The sequence below is a fragment of the Sturnira hondurensis genome, unplaced genomic scaffold (assembly GCF_014824575.4).
Source record: "Sturnira hondurensis isolate 20B ecotype Veracruz unplaced genomic scaffold, ASM1482457v3 Scaffold0020309, whole genome shotgun sequence".
Lineage (NCBI taxonomy): Eukaryota > Metazoa > Chordata > Mammalia > Chiroptera > Phyllostomidae > Sturnira > Sturnira hondurensis.
In genome coordinates, this window is record NW_028092940.1 from 1,020,075 (window position 1) to 1,044,234 (window position 24,160).

General features: G+C 48.7%; 1 protein-coding gene and 1 non-coding gene across 16 annotated transcripts in view; one reads left to right on the forward strand and one right to left on the reverse strand.

Moving 5' to 3' along the window:
- KMT2C (lysine methyltransferase 2C) overlaps positions 1 to 12,438 on the reverse strand; it is a 163,599-nt gene extending 151,161 nt beyond the window's left edge. For 14 of the 15 annotated variants that reach the window (XR_005064086.1, XM_037029526.1, XM_037029514.1 and 11 more), the window contains exon 1: positions 12,315 to 12,438. Coding sequence is in view for 14 of the 15 variants with exons in the window: in XM_037029526.1 (XP_036885421.1) it covers positions 12,315 to 12,423 (109 nt within the window). In the remaining variant the exon portion in view is untranslated. The remainder of the gene's footprint in view (positions 1 to 12,314) is intronic. The other variant, XM_037029521.1, reaches the window with a different exon arrangement.
- LOC118975551 (small nucleolar RNA U13) lies at positions 1,591 to 1,696 on the forward strand. The gene has a single exon (XR_005064090.1). It is a non-coding gene; the product is annotated as a small nucleolar RNA U13 (small nucleolar RNA).
- Positions 12,439 to 24,160: the final 11,722 nt, after the last annotated feature.

A 24,160-nucleotide genomic window follows, 5' to 3' on the forward strand; every position in this document is an offset into this window, starting at 1 on the left:
AAAGAGGTTAATATTCACACTTACGAAAACGTATTTCTACACAAAAACTTATTCATGAATGTTCACAGTCCTTTAAGATAACCAAAAACTGAAAACCACCAAGTGTCCACCACCGGGTGACCGGTCACAAAAGCCGTAGCTCACCTACACAACTTACATACCAATTGGCAATCAAAAGGAACAATTTATATGGATGCTCTTAACAACCTGGATGAACCCCGCAGGTATTAAGCTGCATGCAAGAAGCCAGTTTCAGAAGGTTACACATGGCGTCCTATTTACAGGGACTTCTCGAGACACAACTGTGAGGGAGAGAACAGATGAGCTGCTGCTGGGGCTCAGGGAGGGAAGACGGGACTGCGCAGGGACAGCACAAAGGGGCTTGGGGGTGATGGACAAGCACAATAAAGCCAAACGGAAGCTCCTTACAGCGTTTAGTGAAGAGCTTTGCTTCAGAGATACAGAATGAGTCAACATTACCTCTAGGCTTCCAGGTAAAACGCAATAGCCACTAAAAGTATCTCCCTAGAGAAGTAAGGTGCAGACACTTCTGGAGAAATGAGCCTAGCAAAGTCTGATGACTGAGGAGAACTTCTGGAAGGGGCTGGGGCTGGAAAGCACAGAGGGGAGAAGAGGCAATTCTTAGAAGACTTGGGTAGCTGACTGCCCGGTCCGCACAATGTGAAAGCCAGCCCCCCCTCCCCCGCCGCCCCGCACACTCTGAGAACACTCTTCCCCTGTGAGAAGTGGGGGCTCCTGAGCAAGCCCAGGTCCAACGTGAACTGAGAGCACTGGCCAAACCTGTGTCGTCCCTGCCACCGCTGGGTCACTAAGGCACGGAAGGAAGGGTCCAAGCACACGCTCACTGCCTCTCTAGATTCTTGATGATGGAACTGGTGCACCGGGTGGGAAAAGTTCTCTCCAGGTGGGTGGGACTGTGAAAAGCTGTAGCCCACAGAAACTTACCAACAAAGTCAAAATTCTCATTAAAAAGGCCAAGTTGGGCAGAGAATAGAAGAGTAACTGCTCAGGGCTGAGCAGTCGGGAGTGGGGAGACAGAGGTGGAGCACGCAAACCTTCAGTGATGGGGGTCAATCCACAGACGCAACGTACAGGGCACAGTGACCACAGTCACTGCTGCACTGGACCCTGGAAATGCTAACGGTGGACTTCAGATCAAAAGAAAGCAGGAGGAGCCACACTCATTCCAGACAGAGCAGACTTTGTGGAAGTGAAGTTCTCGGGGAGAGTCAGGAGCATTACATAAAGGGATCAGTTCTCCCCAAACCTGCAATAATCCTACAGTGTCAAAATACAGGAGGCAAAAGGTGACAGACCCACAGGGGCAGGTATGTGAGTCCACTGTTGTACATGGGGACGCCGACACCCATCTGTCAGAAATAAATGGACCCAGGCGGCAGTCAGTGAGGACACAGCTGAACTCCACAGCCCCGTCGACCCTCCGACGCAAAGGGCACCTCTGGACTATTCCGCCCAACAGCAGCAGGACACGGGTCCCTCTCCGCCTCCCACACTTCAGCCACCAACGGACCACATCCTGGGCCACAGAACACACTTAAAATCATAGAAATCACACATGTTGTAGTTCATAAGCGTGATGATTGGGTGTAGACTCTCTTGTGTGACGCGCCTCCCACAAACCTTGTTACGACATCGGCACATTACCCGTCTGACATAAAAAAAAAAAAGAAAGAAAGAAATTTCAAAAGAGATCTGAAAACATCTTTAACTAAATAATAATGAAAATACAACTGGACTTCCGCCAAGATGGAGGCATAGGTGGAAACACTGTGCCTTCTCCCACAACCAAGTTTCAATACAACAAAAGTTTTGGAGAACTAAGACACACCCAGAGACCAGAAAACGGAATTATATGGAAGTCCGACAGCTATGAACCATTCAACGAGGACGGTAAGAGGTGGAGCCAGCAGCGGAGCTGGGTCTGGGAGGACAGACCTAGGAGCGCAGGCAGCCTGGAACTAGTCGGGGTGCGGGGCAGACTGACCGAGGTCGCACATTCGCGCGCAGTGAGACGGACCACGCAGGCCCCAGGGGGCGAACCCAGTGGTGGAGGGCTGACGGCGGTGGCACACTCGCGTGCCGTGGAGCGAAGCGCATGGGCCTGGTGACGGTGGTGGCTGCGTTGCTGGTGGGGGTCGCGGCAGCAGGCATCGGAGGGAAGCCATTGTCCCTCTTTGACCCCGCCCCCACATACAGCGTCACAACCCAGCGACTGGGTCGCCCGGCCCTGACGAACACCTAAGGCTCCGATCCTGCTACTTAACAGGCACGAACAGCCCAAAAGATGGTGCAAGAAGAACTCAAAGTCCCAGAGCCAATAACTCTAAGCGACCAACAAATTGCCAACCTCTCAGAAGCCCAATTCAGGACACTATTTATCAGGATGCTCACAGAATTGGTTGATTTTGGCCACAAATTAGAGGAACATATGAAGGCTAAACTAATTGAAATGAAGGGAGATGCACAGGAAACCAATAGTGATGGAAAGGAAACGGGGACTCAAATCAATGGAATGGACCAGAAGGAAGAACGAAACATCCCACCAGAAAGGAATGAAGAAATGAGAATTCAAAAAAATGAGGAGAGGCTTAGGAACCTCCAGGACATCTTTAAACGTTCCAACATCCGGATTATAGGGGTACCAGAAGGGGGAAGGAAACAGGCACGAGTGGAAAACGTATTTGAACAAATAATAAAGGAGAACTTCCCCAGTCTGGCAAAGGAAATAGACTTCCAGGAAATCCAGGAAGCTCAGAGAGTCCCAAAGAAGTTGGACCCAAGAAGGAACACACCAAGGCACATCATAATTACATTAGCCAAGACTAAAATGAAGGAGAGAATCCTAGAAGCAGCAAGAGATAAGGGGACAGTCACCTACAAAGGAGTACCCATCAGACTGTCAGCGGATTTCTCAAAAGAGACCTTACAGGCAAGAAGGGGCTGGAAAGAAGTATTCCAAGTCATGAAATCCAAAGACCTACAGCCAAGATTGCTTTATCCAGCAAAACTTTCATTTAGAATGGAAGGACAGATAAAGTGCTTCTCAGATAAGGTCAAGTTCAAGGAGTTCATCATCACCAAGCCCTTATTATATGAAATGCTAAAGGGACTTATATAAGAAAAAGAAGATGAAAAATATGAACAGTGAAAGGACAGCAAACTCACAGTTATTAACAACCACACCTAAAACAAAAGCAAACCAAGAGGACAGCTAGATCAGGAGTGGAACCATAGAAATGAAGAACACATGGAGGGTTAGAAATAGGGGAGTGGGAGGAGGAGAAGGGGGGAGAAGGCACAGAAAATAGCATAGATGGTAGGTAGAAAATAGATAGGGGGGAGGGTGAGCATAGTGGGGGAAATATAGAATCTAAAGAAATTGAGACACGTGGTTATAAACTAAGGTGGGGAGAATGGTGGGGGAGGGAGTGTGCGGGTGCAGGGGAATGAAGGGGGGGAATAGAACAACTGTAATGGTATAATCAATAAAATACATTTTTTTTAAAAAAGAAAATACAACTTATCAAACTTTGTGGGATAGAGTGAAAGCAGAACTTTGAGGGAAATTTATAGCATTGAATGTATCATCAGAAAAGAGGACCTAAATCCACCAGTCAAGCTTCCACCCCAGGAAACTAGAAAAATAGCAAATTAAACCCAAAGTAAGCAAACAAAATAAATAATAAAAATAAAAGACAGCCCTGGCTGGTGTAGCTCAGTGGATTGAGCGCAGGCCTGCGAACCACACAATCACAGTTCGATTCCGAGGTCAGGGCACATGCCTGGGTTGCAGGCCAGTTCCCAGCGGAGGACTCACGAGGCAACCGTACATTGATGTTTCTCTTCTTCTCTCCTTCCCTTTCTCTCTAAAGATAAATAAATAAAATCTTTAAAAAAAAACCTTTAAAAAATAATAAAAAAAATAAAAAACAAAAATCACTGAAAATAGCAAACAGAGAGAAAATTCAACAAAACCAAAAGCTTCTTCTTTGAAAAGATCAACAAAAATCAATAAGCCCTAGCCAACTTAACCAGGGAAAAAAAGAGAGAGGACACAAATGACCAACATGACAAAGTAAAAACGGGGCATCACTACAGATCCTAAGGACATTTAAAGAACAATAAAGAAATAACATGAATAACTCTATGCCCATAAATTTGATAACCTAAATGGAAAGAACCAATTCCTTACAAAGTGTAATTTGCCAACGCTCATTACAAGAAAGACGCAATCTGAATAGCATTGTTCTGTTACATAAATTCCATCAATAATTAATAGCCTTCCAACACAGAAAGCACCAAGCCCGGATGGGTTCACCAGGAAGATACCACAGTTCTCTACAACGTCTTCCGGGACGTAACTCAGGCGCGCACTTCCTGACTCACCCTGTGAGGCCAGTATTACTCGAACACAAAAAAGGAGACAAAGATTTTGCACAGAAAGAAGTCAAAAAACAAAAAAAACCCTACAGACCAGTGTCTCTCATAAACACAGATGCAAAAATCCTCAACAAAATACTATCAGACCAAATCCAACAACGTCTACAAAAAATTACACACCACAACCAAGTGGGATTTATCTCAGGTGTACAAGGCTGGTTCAACATTTGAAATCAATTAATGTAACCCATTGCATCAACAGGCTAAAAAAGGAAAAATCACAAGATCATATCAACATATGTAGAAAAAAATTTGATAAAATCCAAAACTCATTTATGATTTAAAAAATTAAAAAACCTGTCAGTAAACTAAGGACAAAGGGGAACCTCACCAACTTGAAAGGAACTAGTACTAGAAAATCCCTACACCTAACACCATTAAAACCCCACTTTTAAATATTTATCTTTAGAGGGGAAGGGAAGGAGAGAAGGAGAGAAACATCAATGTACGGTTGCTTCTCAAGAGTCCCCTGTTGGGAACTGGCCTGCAACCCAGGCATGTGCCCTGACTGGGAATCGAACCGAGATTGTGTGATTCGCAGGCCCGCGCTCAATCCACTGAGCTACACCAGCCAGGGCTCCACTTTTAAACCTTTTATTTCCTGACTGATTTTAGAGAGAAGCGGGAAGGAACGGGAGGGAAGGGCGGGAGAAGGGGAGAGAGAGACAGACACGGGATCCACTTGTCTGTGCACTCCATGGTTGGCCTTACACACGCGCTGGCTGGGCATGGAATCTGCTCTAATGGTGAGAACCCAGGGGCTTCCCCACGAAGATCAGGAACAAGGAAGGATGATGTAATGCTCCTTTTCAATACTGTACTGGAGGTTCTAGCTACCAGAGTAAGTCCGGAAGAGGAAATAAAAGGCATACTGATTAGGAAGAAATAAATAAAACCATCAGTCTGTAGATGTCCTGATCACTGACATAGAAATCCAAAAGAACTACCAAAGACAAGCCCCCCAGAACTAGTATGCTTCTAGAAGGTTTCAGGACACACAGGTTAATATATGAGGGTCAAGACCTGGCTGGTGTAGCTCAATGGATTGAGCGCGGGCCTGTGAACCAGAGGATCAAGGTTCGATTCTCAGTCAGGGCACGTGCCTGGGTTGCAGGCCAGGTCCCAGCAGGGGACTCCCGCACAAGAGGCAACCATACATTGATATTTCTCTCCCTCTCTCCTTCCCTTACGCTCTAAAGATAAACAAATAAAATCTTTACATATACATATATGTCAATTGCTTCCCTCTGCACCAGCAATGAAGAAGTGGAATTTGAAATTTGAAAAAGACATACCATTAATATCAGCACCCCCTTAAAAACGAAATTCTATCCCACGTTCATGGACTGGAAGACAATATTGTCAAGATGTCAGTTCTTCCCAATCTGCATCACAGATTCAGCGCATTCCTAATCCAAACCCCAGTAAGCGGCTTTGTGGATGCTGAGTGATTCTGAAGTCTATATGGAGACCCAGGCAGCCAACACAACACTGAAGAAGACCAGAGTGAGAGGCCGCACTGACGTGGTGTCAGGCTTCTTTCCGCAATGGCAGTTCTCCGCAATGTTGAGGAAGTTTCCCTTTATTCCTAGTTTACTGCCGGGTTTTTACGTCGTTTTGAATCATGAATGGGTTTTGGATTTCATCAAATGTTTTTTCTGCCTCTGCTGATACGACCTTGTGATTTTTCTTTTTTAGCCTATTGATGAAGTGGAGTACAGTGATTAAGACTGAAGGGCACTGGTGAAAAAACAGACCGGATTAATGGCACAGAACAGAGAGCCCAGAAGCAGACCCGCTCAAACAGCGAACCGACCTTTGGGACAGGAGTGAAGGCAACACAGTGGAGAAAAGGCAGTCTTTCTTTCAACAGATGGTGCTGGGACGAGCGGACATCCACGCACAAAGAGTGAATCCAGAAATAGCCCCAGAACCCTCTGCAAAAACCAACGTAAAATGAATCGCAGACCTAAATACGAAAGGCAACCCTATAGATCCCCCGAGATCCCCCAAGATCCCCCGGGAGACAGCAGAGGAGAGAATCCAGGTGATCTTGGGTTTGGCAATGAATTTGTAGACCCAACAACAAAGGCATGACACCAAAAAGAAATAACCAATAAGTTGGAGTTCATGAAAGTAAAAAAATTCTGCTCTATGAAAAACACTGTCAAGAGAAACAGAAGAAAATATTTACAAAAGACGTATCTGATAAAGGACTTCTATCCAAAATATACAAAACCTCTCTCTTAAAATCAACAATAAGAAAACAACCTGATTTAAAAATGGGCCACAGACTTTTAACACACACACCTCAGCGGAGAAGACATACAGACGGCAAATAAGCACATGAAGAGATGCTCCACCTCATCTGTTAACAGGGAAATGTGAATTACAAGGTAAGATACCACCACACCTTTACTGCAAGGGCCAAACCCAGAACACAGCGAGACCTCCAAACACCGGTGAGGACACGGAGCGCCAGAAACCCTCATTCACTGCGGATGGGGTGCAAACTGGTACCAACACTGTGGAGACAGCACTGCAGTTTCTTACAAAACCGAACGTGTTCTTGTCACACGACCGGCAATCATGCCCCTTGTTATTCACCCAAAGGGGGTGAAAACTCCTGTCTGCACAAAAACCAGCACACGGATGTTTGCAGCAGCTTCGATTCCTGATGGCCGAAGCTTGGGAGCCACCACGATGCCCTTCCGTAGGTGACGGAGAAACAAGCTGCTGTGCGTACGTACAACAGAATACCACTCGTCAATACACAGAAACGAGCAGCAAGCTGAGGGAATAGCCTTAAGTGCAGATCACTAAGAGAGGGAGCCAATGTGAAGAGGCGACACACGGTAGGATCACGGCTTAAGGCGTTCTGCACACGGCTAGACTGTGAGGAGGGAAAACCGGGCAGGGCCTACAGGGGTCAGAGGAGAGGAGGGAATAAGGGGGCGGAGCAGAGGGTCTGGGCGCAGGGAAACGACTCTGTGTGGTTGGTTCTCTGACAATGGTTGCATGTCATCGCACACCTGTCCGCACACACCACCAAGAGTGAACCCCAATATGAACTCTAGGCCTAGGGGGGTAACGACGTGCCGACGGAGTTTCCACTGTGACAACGGCACTGTATGGGTGGGGATACTGCCCACTGGGGAGGCTGTGCATGTGTGGGGGCTGGAGGTATACAAGAAATTCTGCCCTGGCTGGTGTGGGTGGGCAGGTTGGGCGCTGTCCATCAAAATGAAAGGTCGGGGGTTCTATTCCCAGTTGGGGCACAGGCCTGGGCTCAGGTCCCCAGTAGGGGGCGTGCGAGAGGCTGAGACCACACATCGATGTTTCTCTCCCTCTCTCCCTCCTTTCCCCCCTCTCTAAAGATAAAATCCTTTTTAAAAATTAAGCTAAAGGTAAACTGAAAGTATCAGTGTGAACAGCTGTTTATAAGCATGTGTACACTCTCACGTCTGTGCATTTACTAGTACATCACTAAAATGGAATAACATAATTCCCAACACAAACAACATGATACTCATCCCAGAGCTTAGATTTTTCTCTCTAACACTATTCTCTCCACTAAAAAGAACTAGGCGTCTTGACAGAGTAGTTGATTTCCATCAATATCTTGAGGTAAAAAGAACTAAGAGAGGGGCCTGGAAACGCGGTTTGCACAGAGCGATGGGCTTGGAAACATGCTGAGAGGACTAAAAAAGGACTGGGAAGCAGCCGTGAGGGGCTCCCACTAGCCACACCATGACAACTTGAACAGTTAAAAAAACTTAATTATAATTGGCTGAGTTATAATTAACCAATTCCAATTAACTAAAACAAGTTTACGAAGCCTTGATTATATAATGATTCTCAAAGAGAAGTGGAATTCCTCTCCTCAAGTAACTAGCACTTCATTCAAGTTGATTTTATTCATAAAGGAAAATGCAGAGACTGATGACAGCCACCGCCTCCAGCAGGAGGACAGGACTTTCTCACCAGCGAACTGCAGCACGCTGACCCGCAGGGCGCCTCGAGACCCGCACAGAGCAAATGCAGCACGCTGACCCGCAGGGCATCTGGAGACCCCCCCAGAGCAAATGCAGCCTTGCAGCAAACAAGAGTGCGCTCCTCAAGTTACCACCAGTTTCCGGAACTCTTTCCTCCACTGGCTCATGTGCAGGTTGGTGGCTCTGACGACTGCTCTTGATCCTTCTGTATCTTGCGTGCTCACTGCAGGGACTGGACAGAAGTCTCTCCAGGGACCAAGACTGACACACTTTCTCTAACTTTAATACATGAGGCTAGGATGAGAAATACGTCATCCTGCTCCTGGTAAAGCCTTGCACAGAACTCATTTGTCTTGACAACTCACAGGAGAGAGTGTGAGAAATCATTTACTGGCAGCTCCTCAGGTAAGAAACACGAACGTCTCAGAATGTCAGTTTCGTGGTGCTGTTCCAAGCAAAGAAGACCAGCAGGCCACTGCCCAAGAATGAGTACGCCTGGTGCACTACGGGGTGAGCGAGGAGGCCAGTGGGGCTGGGGCCCATGGGCCAGGGGAGGGGCTGAAGACGTGGCTGGACAGGCAGCCAGGGTCGGGTGGGCCACAGAGCTTGAGAACCAGGGTAGGGACTTCGGTTTTAAGCACCACTGGAGGCTTTGGATGGCTGACAAAGGGAAGTGGAAGACTCTCACTTTGGGTCTGAAAAGATCACGCTGACGATTATGTGGAGAACAAGACTAGGCTGGGGTGACAGTGGAAGCGGAGAGAACAGTCAAAAGTCCTTCGTGCAGCTGCCCATGTGAGTGGCAGGCGGTGGCCAGTTCTGGAGGGACAGCGGTGGAGCAAGTGAAAGTGTTAAACTGAGGGTGCACTGTGAAGGTAAAGCCCGTAGGGCTTTCCGGTGGGCGCCACACAGTTGTCATTGTCGCTGCACACCACAGGTGTATCCTTGGGCACCTTTGTCGTCACGGGGCTGTCCCAGCGGGGGCACACACAGACCTGGACAGCACGCCGACCACCGTGACCGCGTGAGTGTGCTTTACCGACCGGCGGCACAGCAGGCCAGTTCCCAGCAGCACCAGCGCAAAGGCGTGAGTCATGTGTGTGTTGCGACATTATGATGGCCGCAGCCCCACTAAGTGACGGGAGTTCTCCAGCTCGTTACAACCTCATGGGGCCTCTGTTTCTGTGTCGTCTGTCGCTGGTGGACACACCCTTACATGATGCATGGCTGAGATTTGGGCGTGAACGGTGCCCGATGGCATGTACTGCCATGGCCACACTGGGAGAGGGGTGGTCTCAGGGCAACAATAAACAACCCCACAGAGGCCACACAGACCTGGGGAGCTCACTGCACACACAAGCAATGCTGAGAAGGACGCTGAAGATACAGGCTGTGTTCACAGCAGGAACAGAGCTGGTGTTGCAATGTCTTCGAGTCCCCCGCACACAGGTCATATGTAAAGTCACTAAACTGGATGAGACCACCTACATATGAGAGGACAAGCCAAGGAGAATGAAGAGAGACCAGTGAGGCAGGAAGATAACCGAAGAATGGGGTGTCCCGAGAGTTGTTTTCTGTTTCACTGTGATTTTTAAAAGGAGCCCCCACCCCACCGGGCGGAGCTCCCGGAAACGATCCTGACCACCGAGGCGGACATGGCCCCGCGGGGTCCCTGGCCACACTGAGAGCAGCAGTCCTGGTCGAGCAGGAGGAAGAGCATGACTGAAGTCCAAGTGCAAGGAAGTGGTCAAAATTAAGTGGCCACCACGAAGGTGGGCAACGCTTGGGAGGCTTTGCCAAGGAGATGAGCGAGGAAGCAACACAGCAGCTGGAAAGGGCTGCCTGGTCAGAGCAGTGACTGGTCAGAGCAGTGACTTGGGTTCACAAAGGGCCCTGTGGCGTGCTCAGAGGCTCCCGGCAGCGACTCGTGGAGAGGACAATTTGTGACACCCAGGAAAGCAGGAGGCACAGAGTCCGCAACAGATGGAAGGGGACAGAGTCCACAGGTAACAGCTGGCCTTTGTCAGCCACAGAGACAGTGCTGACAGCAGGGACGGTGGACGGGGCGGGCAGAGACACAGGCAGGAAAGCCTCGGTGTGGGTAAGTGTGCAATTTCTTTCCCAGTTGTTTCTATTCTTTTTTCACTGAATAGGCAAGATCATGGACTGAAGAACGAAAAACTGGGAGGAGGTTTAGAAGTCTGGAGAGAAGTGAAAGGCAGAGCGAGCCCTGACTGCTGAGGGGAGGGAGAGGCTTCCAGTGAAGGTGGAACGCGCGTGGAGGGCAGCAATCAGGACCCACCTGAGACACGAGGGCCTAGGTTTACGACGGCCCCAGTCACAGCAAGGTTGCGTTTTCCCAGATGTGAACAAGCAGAACGTGGCTGTGTCACAAAGGCATAGCAGTGGGGGGGGGGGGGTTTTGCACGGAGTGGGGGTGCACAGAGAGCAGCTACGGGGATGGGTTGAAGGACCTGAGCTGGCAAAGGAGCTCGACGGCCCATTGGTCAGACATTGGGAATGAAGCAGCAATTGTCCTAGAGAGTGACTCAATGACAAAAGCGAAAACGTGACCACAAGAAGAAGTGGCCGAGGTGGGTTGGAGAATAAGATTTTCAAGGAAACGGAGGAGCCAGGAGGCCTGGAGAGGGAACAGGTCATTCAACCCGGCAACAGGAGAAGGTGAGTGCAGGAAGGCAGGCGCCGGGTCTCCAGAGAAGGCAGGGGCCCTCAGGAAGCGCCGCCCTCCGGACCTACAGCCCAGCCTGGAGGCACTGCCTTAAAGGAACTTGGAATCGTGGTATTGAAAAACGTCACTTAAAGCTTCAGAGACTCTCACTAGGAAGTAACAAAAAAATTAAACATGGGGGAAAAATCATATGAAAAGGAACTAGTGGGGAATTTAAAGTGATCCGGTGACAAATGTGCACCACAAGGTGACCCGCAGAATTCTGAGCCTCCGAGCTCCCGCCTGTCAGGCTACCTACCTGGACCCTGCTGGGACAGAAGGTGAGAATCATGTAGAATATGTGAAAGCTTTCTGAGAATTTAACTGTATAACAGCAACAAGTCTGACACCAAAAGCATTTTTAAAAAGTTGTATTTTGAAAGATATAGCACTTTCTAAGTTTTCTCTAGAAACTGCATGACACTCTATAAGCATCAACAAGATGACATTCAACTTCAGAGAAGAAGCCTGTCGGCGCGTCTGAAGTCCACACCATCACTGCTAACACACGGCCAGCAACCTCACACGCACAGCCTCCGAAGGACACACGAGGCCTCGGCTCCTTGACAACTTATTAAATCAACAACTCTGTGTAAATTTTGGAAACTACTTTTGGACAACCCACTCTATCTGCCTTTTGCAGATAGCACAGTGCATATTAGCTTATTTAAGCACCCCAAATCCAGCAGACCAGAACGTGTTTGGTGTGGCTTCACCCAGCATTTCACAGTATTATTCACTAACAGAACATGTTTTTTTCCCCTGACATACATAATAACACACTAAGCTTTAAACAAACACTACACGGTCCCTAAGCCAGAAATATACTATGAGCTGTCATTGGAGTGGCCTGGAATTACTGTACATGCCAGTTTTAATTTCCTTTAATCAAACATTTCTCTACAGATATTAAATAACTTCTATGAAATCAACTCTGTAGGAGGAAAAAAGAGAACTCAGCTTTATCGCTTTGGCGAACTCAGGTTTTTCACTTTGTCATGACTTATGTAACTATTTGAGCACCAGAAATTTCGGAACTCAGTACCCAGACAAATGCTAATTGTGCACGTCATGTACATTTTTATAGTTTTTATGGTTTTGACTGATACCTGTTTCCACGGTATTTCCTGTCTCTGCTGTCTCCAGCCCATCCATGCTATCCTCATCTTCCACGGTAGTTTTTCCTCTGCTTCGAGGCCTACAGAGAAATAAACACATGAGAGTTAAATGTTAAAAGTTAAGGCTTAGAATTAAACTCCATGCAGAGAACCAGTTGAAGGCACGCGAAACAAAACCATGCAGACGCCTTCTCTGGCGCCTCACCAGACTAGAAAGCACCCCAACACTCTACAGTCGCTGGCCCCTCAAACCTAGATGTGCTCCTGCCTACGCACCAGGGCAGGCCCGATCCCCACACAGGGCCCACCCACCGTGAGGCCTGCCTGAGCGTGGCTGGGAGGGGAATCACGTATGATAGCGTGTAGTTTTAATGTGAGCGCTGCACCTAAAGTGTCACACGGTGTGCTTCAGTGTGATACTGTCACGTTGCAGAATGACGTGCTATGGTTTTGTAATAAAAAAGGGATGTTATCTGCACCGGACTCTGTATTTGTGTCAATATGTCTCCCCCTCCTTTAAAAACTCTACATTTTAAAGATTTTTTATTTATATATCTCTTATTTTTAGACAGAGGGGAAGAGGGGAGAGAAACACCACTGCCTCTCCCACGCCCCAAACCAGGAACCTGGCCCGCAACCCAGGAACGTGTGCCCCGACCAGGAATCCGGCGACCCTGTGGCTCTCGGGCCCGCGGCACTCAATCCACTGAGCCACACCGGCCAGGCCCTGGCTGTATGTTTCAGGCCCCGCCCCTCCATGGGCTAACCTCTGCAGTCCTGGCTCTGGGTCACCTAACAGGTTCTTTCCCAAGTTCACACCCCAGGTCACACCGCTCGCTGTACCTAATGAATAAAGGAGTGATGCCCAGGCATATGCATTTTTAAGAAAGTGACATATACCCCTGTAAATCACTCCAAGGAAAGAAACCCCAAACATGAAGCAGGATCATCATGCCCACCTTGCAAGCATGATGGAATTTCATTTATAAACACGTCAGTGAGTAAACACAAGAGTCATGGTAAAGTGAGACGCTGTGATCCAATAAATCTAAAAACAAAAACTAATGCCTTTAAACATTTTCATGTCTTGAAAGTAAGGAATAGAGATGAGTCAAAAAACCTAAAACACATAAAATAAGAAGAAACATGATGTTACATATAAAAAAACAAACTGACACAGCAGTATTCAGATTTCGGCACATTAAGTTATTCATCACTTAGAAAGGAAAGATTACAAATGAACTCTGTGTTTAATGGAAAACACTGACAGAACAGAAAGTAAGAAATAATGGGCGAAAAAAATGAGAAAAAATGGAAAGGCTGTTAGACAACAGGAAACCCACTGAGTCTCACTCTGAAGAGGACGCTCCACAGCGAAACAACAAAGGAGACGTAATAACTTTTAAAAGTGGTCAAAGTCCAACTGGTTTTATACACGAGTGACTATCAATTGTCAAAAAGTCCCCTCTACCCCCAAAACAATCAAGTAAAAACATCTGAACTAAAACCCTAACAAATACAGCCAAAAAATATGAACAAACTAGCTAGATAGAAGATGAGTAAATCAGAATACAAGTATACTTTCATATCAGCAATTCGTCAATAAAACACACCAGGTCAAACAGGCAAAACAGCATCATTTGCAATTTCATGTGGGAGGGAGGGCAGCAGAACTGAGTGAGGGACCGCAGACTTACTATTCCGTATCAACCTTGTGCATTAAAACCACATGAATTCCTACAACAACATAGGAGACTCGTACTCAAAGCCACACAGGGGTGAGAAGACTGAAAATTACCCCCCAGCCATCAACAACTAGAGAACCAGGCAAAGCAGGACCAACAGCCACCATGAGACACGGGACCGCAGGCAGGGCCAGGCCTGGGCCCCCTGGACAAAGGGAGACAAGCCAGGGAAGCCCGGCCGTCACCGTCACTGGGGCTGTCAGCGTGGGGCTTGTTTCAGCGGCAGCCGAGTGGAACTCGGAGACTGGCGACTGTGCAGTCTCTGAGGGCCTCTGCATAGTTACCTGTCACCTTCTTGGACAGGAATGAAATGTCCAGCAGGGCTGGGGACACTGTCCTACTCACGGCCGCACCCCCGCCCCTCACAGCACCAGACCTGACACAGGCACCCGGCGTGTGCGTGGCTGAGTGGAGACAGTGGCTCTCTTTGAGTCAGGAGGAAAAATGCAGGTGTGATCATGAGGACTCAGGTAACCAACCACCTAACCATTATAAAGACACAAAGTGTGGTTCTGCTCCCCACGGAGCATAAAAACGAAATTTCACATGGGGTCAAATTTTAAAAGAATGCCATGCAACAGAATACTACATTTTATGTCATTAAGGTAAATTTAAAAAATAAGAAGTTTTGACACCACAAGGAAATAAGACAAAACTGTCATCATTGGCACACAGCATCGCCCACATTTACTTAGAAAATACTGGTCAATCAACTGAAAAGCTACCAGAGTCCTGTAAGGTTGTCAGAGTGACACAGTGACTTGAACAGCCACACCTTCCCTGCACATCGCGCCGAATGTTAGCGACAGTCACTCCAAACGTAATGAAACGATCCAGTCACTGAGAGTCACTTTAGTGAAAGATACAGTAAAACTGACTCATGGACATAAAGAAAGAAACAAGTAAACGGAGAGACCAACCGAACAGGAAAAGGGACACAGGATACAAAGCAGCAATGCGTTGACAAAATATATAACAAGGAAGTGTTCAACCCACTGAGGAACCGGGGAAATCACACAGTGAAATGGAGAATGAAAGACACAGACAAAATGCAGCGGCAGGGGGGGCACAGAGACCCGAGGACCCGCAGAGCCGCAGGGGTGCGGGCGGTTCAGCAGTATCCACCCAAACACGAAGACGCACACCATCGGATCAGTTTCTCACATGGAATGCTACCCAACCCCATGCGCACAAATACAGATTTTATGCGCACACACACACGAGGATATTCACTGCAGCACACACAATATAAAAGCCAATCGAAGGGAATATTTAAACACAGTATGCCCCAGCCGTTGGATGTTTCGGCCTCTACTCACTACAAGCAATCAAGAAGGACCTCCAAGACACAGTTTAATGAGAAAAACTACATTACGGACTACACCTGATCCCATGGATGTGTCAGAAGTGTATGTGAAAGTATAAAGATGCACTTGTGTTTTATCAGGATGTGCATATACACACCCACAGCAAGCACACAGGACGACACACACCACACGGGCAGCGGCGGTCCCCCCGGACGTGCAAACGGGAACCGAGGGCCAAGGAAGGACCTCTCCCCTCCTCCCGAGTTCTCCATAAAGAGCACATGTCCATCTACAACTCACAAGTGAGGGAAGGATTGAAAGACGGTCTGCCCGGGGAACCAGGGACAGTGTCTCACGCCCCATGCTCTGGCCCTTCCGGAGCTGCTGCTGGTCCCGCTGCACGCGGCAGACCTCCCAGAACCAGACCGCTGGTGCACCAGGGGGCTGCTCTTGGGATCACGCGTGAAAGTGGAGGGACAGCTCGCGGTGCCTGGGGTTTGCGAACAGTAACAGCAAGACACACCTCTGCAATCAAAGTCTGCACCTCACTCCCAACCTCTGTCGCCTCCGACCATTACGGAGTCCATATGATGCCAAGGCCACCCGGAAACTGAAAGTCTGTGCCAGTTATTCAGCTTATAATACACACAAAAAAAACCCTTGTGACCATTTCTCAAAAATTTGACATACAAGGTCTGTCCAGAAGGTATCCAGCCACGTGATATGAAAAATAAGAGACATGTATTAAAGAAGATACAAGACACCAGAAACATCATACACAGGACAATGACGCCTCAGTCCCCTTCAAAGTGGGCACCTTGGGACCTCACACAGTTCTCCCAATTGCCATCAGCTGCCCCACTGCATTTTCCTGAATCTCATCGTGGTCTGAAATCTCTTCCCCTTCAAAGGTGATTTTAGTTCTGGGAAAAACCAGGAGTCACAGGTGTCAAATCTGGGCTGTAGGGGGGCTGAGTCACCTGGGTGATTTGATGTTTTGCCAAAAAACTCTGCAGGAGACATGATATATGAGCAGGCACGTTGTCGTGACGAAGCTGCCAATCGCCAGTTATCGATAGCTGTGGCCTTCTGAATCATCCAGATAGTTTCTGCAGAGGAATGTTTGAGCTTAATGCAAAATTTGATGCAGATTCATTGCTCTACTCACTCAGTCATTTTGAATGCAACAGCCACACAGTACTCATGCTCAAGCAATGGCATCTACTGTCCCCATGGACTAGTACAGTGAAGTTGTCATTTTTCACACATGCGCATTCCAGTCCACTCTCCTTGGCTTCCAGGTTACATCAGTGTCATGCAAACTGTTCTCGTTAGGTGAACAATGGCTGGACTTTTTCCAGACAGACCTCGCATATCTATGTATATGAACACATGTATACACATACGTACTCAATAAAAATGGAGTCACTGTATTACTGTTCTATGGCTACAGTACAATTTGCCCCTGACACCACCTAAAGTATGTCACTTACTGGATAACATTAAATAATTTGTCTTAAAAATATTACATAATCATATTTTTAAAAGAGAAAAAAATTTCAACAGAAAAACAAAGAATATGGCCAGCAATAAAGAGAATGAAATGGCTTTTAAACACCATTTGTGCAAGTGGGTGACCAGAAGTCTCACCCTCAGCTTTTTAAAGAACTTACAAGGAACCAAATAAAATGAAGTATGTAAAAGTTGCTCAGTCTCTCCCTGTTCAAAGAACACTCTCGTGAACTCTTCCTCCCACCGCCCCACCCCTGCCCACACGGGCCCGCCCCTCAGCCTGAGGCCCTCACAACCCAAACAAACCTCTTCCCAGGCCACTTCTGGAGTGGTTTCTGAACCCCATCTTCCCATTCTCTTAGTTGGGACAGTTTTCCCCAAACATCGCCCACAAGCCATGTAAAAAAGAAACTGGTGAAATACTGAAATATGTATTAATCACTCGATATGTAGAATTTGCTTCAAAGCAACCCCAAACAAGTCTAAATAAGAGCCACTCACCAACTGAGGAGCTGTGTACGTGGGAAATGAACAGTCGAGTGTCTCCAGCACACAGAACACAAACCACAGCGCAGGAGAGTTGAGACAGAGATCACTCTGTGATTGCTGAAGACTCCCCAAAGCAGGATGGGCCAGATTTCAGAAGGCCAGTGGGGAGAGGGAGCTGAGAATGCCACTCAGGCAGCGAGAATGCCTTGAGCCGGCAGAAGTGAGGATAAAACTCAGCCAGTCAGAAGAGGACAAATCAGTGTGGGCGGGTAAAATGGACCCGGACTTGGGAAGGCCTTGAGCGCGGCACGCTGAGATGAACTTAAAGGAAACCCAGCAGAGAGGTTCTGAGCGTTTTCAGGGGAAAGCCCCAGAACCAGCTGCACCTGGAAGAGATGAGCCACTTTGTGGACCCGGGAAGAGAACGCCACGGACAGCGGCGCTCAGTCTACAGCAGGAGCGCCCTGGACAGTCGGCCCCAGTGCCGTGGGGTGTCCGAGTCAGAGCCAGCAGAGGCTGTCGTCTGCTCAGCATATGGTGGCCTGCTGCTGGCTTGGGTGCCCTGGTCTGCACACCAGAGCCAGGCTTCTCCGCCCCGGGAGGCGGGGGGGGGGGGGGGGGGGGGGGGGTGNGGCTCCCCCCCCCGGGGGGGGGCGGGGGGGGGGGGGGGTCGGGTTCTGCCCGTCCTCCACCCCGCACAACTGGCAGTGCCTGACAGCATCTGGTGGGTGGAGCCCACAGACACTGCTCAGCACCCCTGAAGGCACAGCCCAGCCCCACATGGGTGGGGGCCCCCTCCACCTGATGCCAGCAGCGCCCAGGACGAGCGTCCCTGCAGCACCTCTTTGTCCCTCTCCCCATGTCTCACATGTGCTGCTTCCATTTTCTGATTGCTGTCCCACAACAGGCCTTCAAATGCCGTAAGAAACACACAACACCATTTCCGTGATGGGGGGCCTGAACACACATCATGAATGTTAGGATTCGGTTTACAATTTTTTTTTAATATTTTACTTATTTATTTTTAGAGAGAGGGGAAGGGAAGGAGAAAGAGTGAGAGAGAAACATGAATGTGTGGTTGCCTCTCATGCGTCCCCTGCTGGGAACTGGCCTGCAACCCAGGCATGTGCCCTGACTGGGAATCGAACTGGCGACCCTTTGCTTCACCGGCCTGTGCTCAATCAACTAAGCTACACTAGCCAGGGCTACAATTTTCATAAGCTACATTTTACATAACTTTTAGAAAGAAAACTGTCTTCCTCTATGACATCTTCTCCAAGTTCAGGCTCCAAGCATTCAGCAACGTCTGCTTGGTCGTTCCCCTGGGTGTCTCCACAGCAGCTGGTCACCACATTCTGTCCCTTCCTTCCGGGCAGTGCCTCACATGAACCCAGTGTACCCCTGCCCTTGCAAGCCCACGCCTGGTCTCCCTGGGGCTGCTGCCTGCCTCCCCAGGGTCTCGCAAACCCCGTGTCTCGGACCTGCGTGAAATTCCATCTGACCTGCCTAAGTGTCTGAGCAGAGATGAGCCCCACCGATGGACAGAAGCAAGGTGCAGTATGCCCGCGACAGGCGAAATCAAGGCCCAAGTCCTAAAGCTCAGCGTTCGGAGGTCTCTTTCCACCAATAGGGCCCCATCCCCCCTTTGGGTTCTCTCTCCCCCCTCAGGAATATCCTTTTTCAGCAAAATGAGTTATTCCGGGGCAACAGACCATCTTTCCAGAGCAGAGAAATCAAAAGCCGCTCAGGCTCCATTTGGGTAACAGTCATGCGTTTGTCTCAGAAAAGCAGGAAGGGTTGACCTCAAGGGACCCTGACCAGCCCCTCGCTCACCGTCCTTATTCAGAGTGTCCCCTGCTCACCTCCTCCTCTCTGAACCCATCCCACCCTCCAAATGCACCACCTTCCCCAAAACTCCCAACACCAACCACGTAACATAGTCATTTCCACCAGCACTACCCCTGCACCCCTACCTGTCTGTGGCTTTCAGGCCATTTTATTTGGCCATGAACATGTCACTTCACTTTCACTAGGTCTCTTTTATATACAACAGTGAAATTTGTGAGTGACGCAGCTGCAAGTTGAATGGAGGGCAAGCAGGCACGCACACCCCAGGCCGATCTGCAACGCCCTTTCAAAGATTTTTTTAACCACAATTCCCAGTATTGGCAGGAAAATAAACAGGCATATTCATTTATTATTGGTAGGAGCATAAGTTGATACAATTCTGTCTTAGTGATGCTGGCAAATATTAAAAGTCTCTAAAATCTATATACCTTTTGACCCAGGAATTACACTTAGGAATTGGTCATGAGTAAATATAAAGTGTACAAAAGTTTAGCTAACTGGGTGTTCGTCTGGATACTGTGTCCAACTCTGAAAGATTAGGGAAAACCTCTCCTCGTCCAACAAGAAAAGACCAAAAAGGTGAGTCGCTCACCTGAGCAACACAACCCTCACAGCGGCTACAGCCCTGGGGGCTGCGGCTACTGTTGTGGAAATCTCTCCATGCGACCCTCCTTCGGTGTGAAAATACAAACCGTGTAACCACCACCTTGTTTTATGTTTATAGAGTCGACATTTTCTATTTTCTAAATGTTTTCTACACGTGTACAAATACACTTATACAACATACGTATGTGGAAAAAAGACCACTAGGTGTTTGCAGACCGTAAGATGTACGGACGAAATACCTTGATTTTCTCTTGTAGATGAGCAGTTATAATTCAGCCACGCCCACTTTTCTGATGTAAACATTTTTACGGCCTACTCACAGTTGAATGGCAGTCTTATGAAACCTAAGAAACTTCATATGTGCCTGTGGGGGATACACCTTCAGGAGAAATGCTAACGCATCACCCCCCCACACACACACACACACAGAGTTCGATAACCAAATTGAATCATCAGCTACACCGGGGACTGTCACTGCGGCATGGGCTGGGCAGCAACAGGGCCAGAGGCCCTAGCAAAGACTCCAGTGACAGGAGACTGAGGGTCAGACAGGGGCCTGGACGGCCTAGGTGGGGAGGGGTCCATGAAGCTACCCCGGGGCAGGGCTGTGCGTGCTGGGTGAGGAGAAGGGCCTGTCCTAGCAAAAAGGCGGTGCTGTGGGGTGAGCTCCGCAGGTGGGGGGCTTAGGTCCCACCTCGCCTCCACCTCTCCCTAGGAGTATCACCTGAGCCAGCCATCAACCTCCCCTGCCTGTGTGCTCACCTGCACAGTGGGTGTGTGGTTAAGGGCTCCTTTGCCGTCCACAGTCAGCATGGGCACAGCTGCTACAATCCTGGCGACAAGCACTATGCCTGGGGGCCAGCAGTGGGGACTTCTCAGCTGTCACCACTTTTTCTCAGACAGCCTGCGTTCTAGCCTCGCCTGGCACCCGAGGTCTGAAAAGAACAAGAGCCAGGGCTCCAGGAGGGGGCTGTGCAGTGAATGTGGGGTGAGCTCGCACTGGGGGGCGGGGGTGGGGAGGGGGTGGCTGGGGGCAGTGCTCTGGATGCAGCCCAGAACCAGGGCACCAGGGGTCATGTGCACAGTGCTGCCAGAGTGCCCTTCATGCAACAGGTTCTGTGTCAGCCCCAGGCTAACGCCCCTCACCGTCTCTCCACCGCCTTCCGAGGTCAGCCGGTTTGCAGCCCGCACCACCTCTCACACCACGCATGCTGGGCGTCCGGCCCCGCTGCACTAGTTGCCCTCCTCACACACTCACGCACTTCTCAGTGCTGCCACAGGCCGCCCCTCGGCCTGAGGAGTAAGCTCCACCTCCTCCAGGAGAAGCCAACTGCTGGCCCACCTTCAACACCCGCCTGCAGACTACCCCCAGGGCCCCTTCCTGGCCTTCCAGCCAAGCGCCTCATCTCTGTGCTCCCCAAATGTGCACACTGACCCTCTGCCCCACTGGGCTGTGCGCCCCCCAGCATGGGCCTTACCTGCGAGGCTCCAAATACAGTTCTCACAGTGACGGTCACAGAAGGAAAGAGTAAGGAACATACATCCCTTGCACGTGGGGCTGCTCATGAACCAACCGATCACACTGCCAGCTGGTGAAGAGAGAGGACCAAACATCCCGACTTTCCCACATGAACTGTCACGCAACCAAGGAATAGGTGAGGGTAGCACGGGTTTTCTTTGCACAGAAAGGATTCCAGCTCATAAAAGGAAAGAGTAACCGACTGGAACATCAGCGTTTCACAACCCAGAATGATCACCGGGTCCAGACACTGGTCACCACCAGCTGCCAGCCTCACAAAAAGGTATGCGCCCAGACTCTGCCTCTGGATAAGAGAATGTGCCACAGCACTAGAGGCAGTCGTGAAAATTAAAATTGAATCCGAATCCGATCGTGACTCCAGTTCCAGCAGAGAAACATGTTACACTTTAGGGGTCGGGCCAGCAAAATCCAGACAGTGGAAAACTTGTTCCTCCAACAAATGAATCGTAAGTAAAAAAGGAGGAACCTATAGATTAAGAGAAACTTAATCACAATGTGTGGGTCTTACTTAGAACTGGATTCAAACACACTGTTGTTTTTTTCTTTTTAATAAATTTTTTAAAGATTTACTTTTTAGAGAGGGGAAGGGAAGGAGAAAGAGAGGGAGAGAAATATCAGTGTGTGGTTGCGTCTCATGCGCCCCCTACTGGACACCTGGGCCACAACCCAGGCATGTGCTCTGACTGGGAATCGAACCAATGACCCTTTGGTTCACAGGTCAGCACTCAATCCACTGAGCCACACCAGCCAGGGCGGCTGTTGTTGTTTTTAACTGAGATATACTCACTTAATCTGAACACTGAGTATTTGATATTATGGATGTTAAATATTTTAGGTAGTGATGGTAGTACTAGGGTTTTAAAGAAGGCTAAAAGTCTTTACTTTTTAGAGATGCATTCGCAAATATTTATAAATGAGATTATATCATGCCTGAAATTTGTTTCAAAATAACAGATGAGAGAAGTGGATAACAAATCAGAGAAGCCAGACAATTCTCTGTGTCGAGAATTGTCTCAGCCGGGTGATGGGCACTCCAGGTTTCATGGGACTGCTCTCTGCGCACCTGTACATGGGTGAGACCCAGGTAACAGACAGGCAGGAAAACAGGTGGGAAGGGAAGAGGGGTGACCACTGTAAGTGACTGTAAGTCTATGATCAAGACAGACGAAGGGAAGGAAAAAAGACCAGGAATGGGGGTGGCAGCAATGTGAAAACACGACTGCGATGCAAAGAAAGTCTCTGCCGACAACGGGAATCCAGAGTAGGGAGGCAGCAGGGTGAGGGAAGAGTCCCTGCCACAGAGTTTGATCCTGCAGAGAGGGTGGGAGAGGGAGGGGGGAGAGAGGGGGAAGGGAGAGCGTGGCCCAGGTTCAAATCCTGCTCTGTGACGCATTCTGTTCCTTAGCTGCCTCGCATGTTACAGAAGAGACAAAGGATAGTGACGGTCTTCACTTCAGAGGACTTGGGTACAAATTAAATGAGCCAATGTGGTTATAACACACAGTCCTCCCAGAACAGTACTGCCTAGAAGTTCTCCACACATATTAACTGTTCCCGTACCCTCCCCTCACCCCTACTCAGATGGAAACCAAGACACCCCCACCTGAAGAGGTAAAGTGACTTCAGAACCACTGTCTAGGCTGAGTACTGATGGCAAAGGCTGGCTGGCTGGGTGCTCACCAAACACACCTCCTGGACATGTGGCCAGGCTGCGATTCCCAGCTTCCCTTTCACGCAGTCCACTTCTCGACAACGGAATGTGGGCAAAGGTGATGAATACCTCCTTCACAACCCCCGGGCCCTGCCCCAAACCTCCCATGCAACTCCTCACACCTTCCCCCCCGACCTGCCAGGTGGACATCACGTGTGAAGACAGCAGAGAGCACATTAGCTGAGTCCCAGTGGAATAAACTGTCATTGTCCTAAACCCCCAAATCTCAGTGTGTATCTAATGCAGCAGCTGACCTGAGTCTAGCTAACCCGGTACTTTGCAGGGACCCACCTGCCCTCCTCACTCTGAAGACGGAGAAACTGGCACGTGCAGAGTCAAGGTTGCACAGCCACAAGTGGCACTTCCGTGACTCAAGCCAGTACAGGCTGAATGCAGCGCTGAGGCTCCTAAGTGTCTTCCAAGATCATAAAGCCGGTAAGTACAACCGGGATTTCTAGTTTACAGCAGGCACATTTAACATAGAGTTCTCTTTTGTATTCCTAAAACAACAACACTATCTCTCAGAAGAAACTACAAAACAAGGTTCTTTCAAGCAAAAAGATACAATAAACAGGCCCCCAAAAGTTTAAGTGTGGGTTTACAACAGACAAGAGGCACAACTTTTTGAAAGACACCATGTACATTGAAGAGACTGCACTTCCCCACCCTTGTGAAGAACCACAGACTGCAAGTCTGGTTGGGTTTTTTCAGTCTTTACCCAAGGACATTTTTTTTTCATTGCTTTTAGAGAGAGAGAAAAGGACAGAAAGAAACATCAATCTGAGAAAGAAACATCAGTTGGTTGCCTCCCGTACGCACCCAGACCAGGGATCAAACCTGCAACCTAGGTATGTGCCCTGACTGGTAATCGAACCCAGAACCTTTTGGCTATGGGCTGACACTCCAACCAGTTGAGCCACACCAGCCATGGCAACAAGTTTTAATATTTTTAATCCAACTTTTCCTATTGGTGCCATCCCTATTTATTGACAGTCATATAGCATGATTTTATAATACTGTAATTTTAAAAATTAAAATTCGGTAAGTGGAAAACTCACTATTTTGATCATTACTGAACT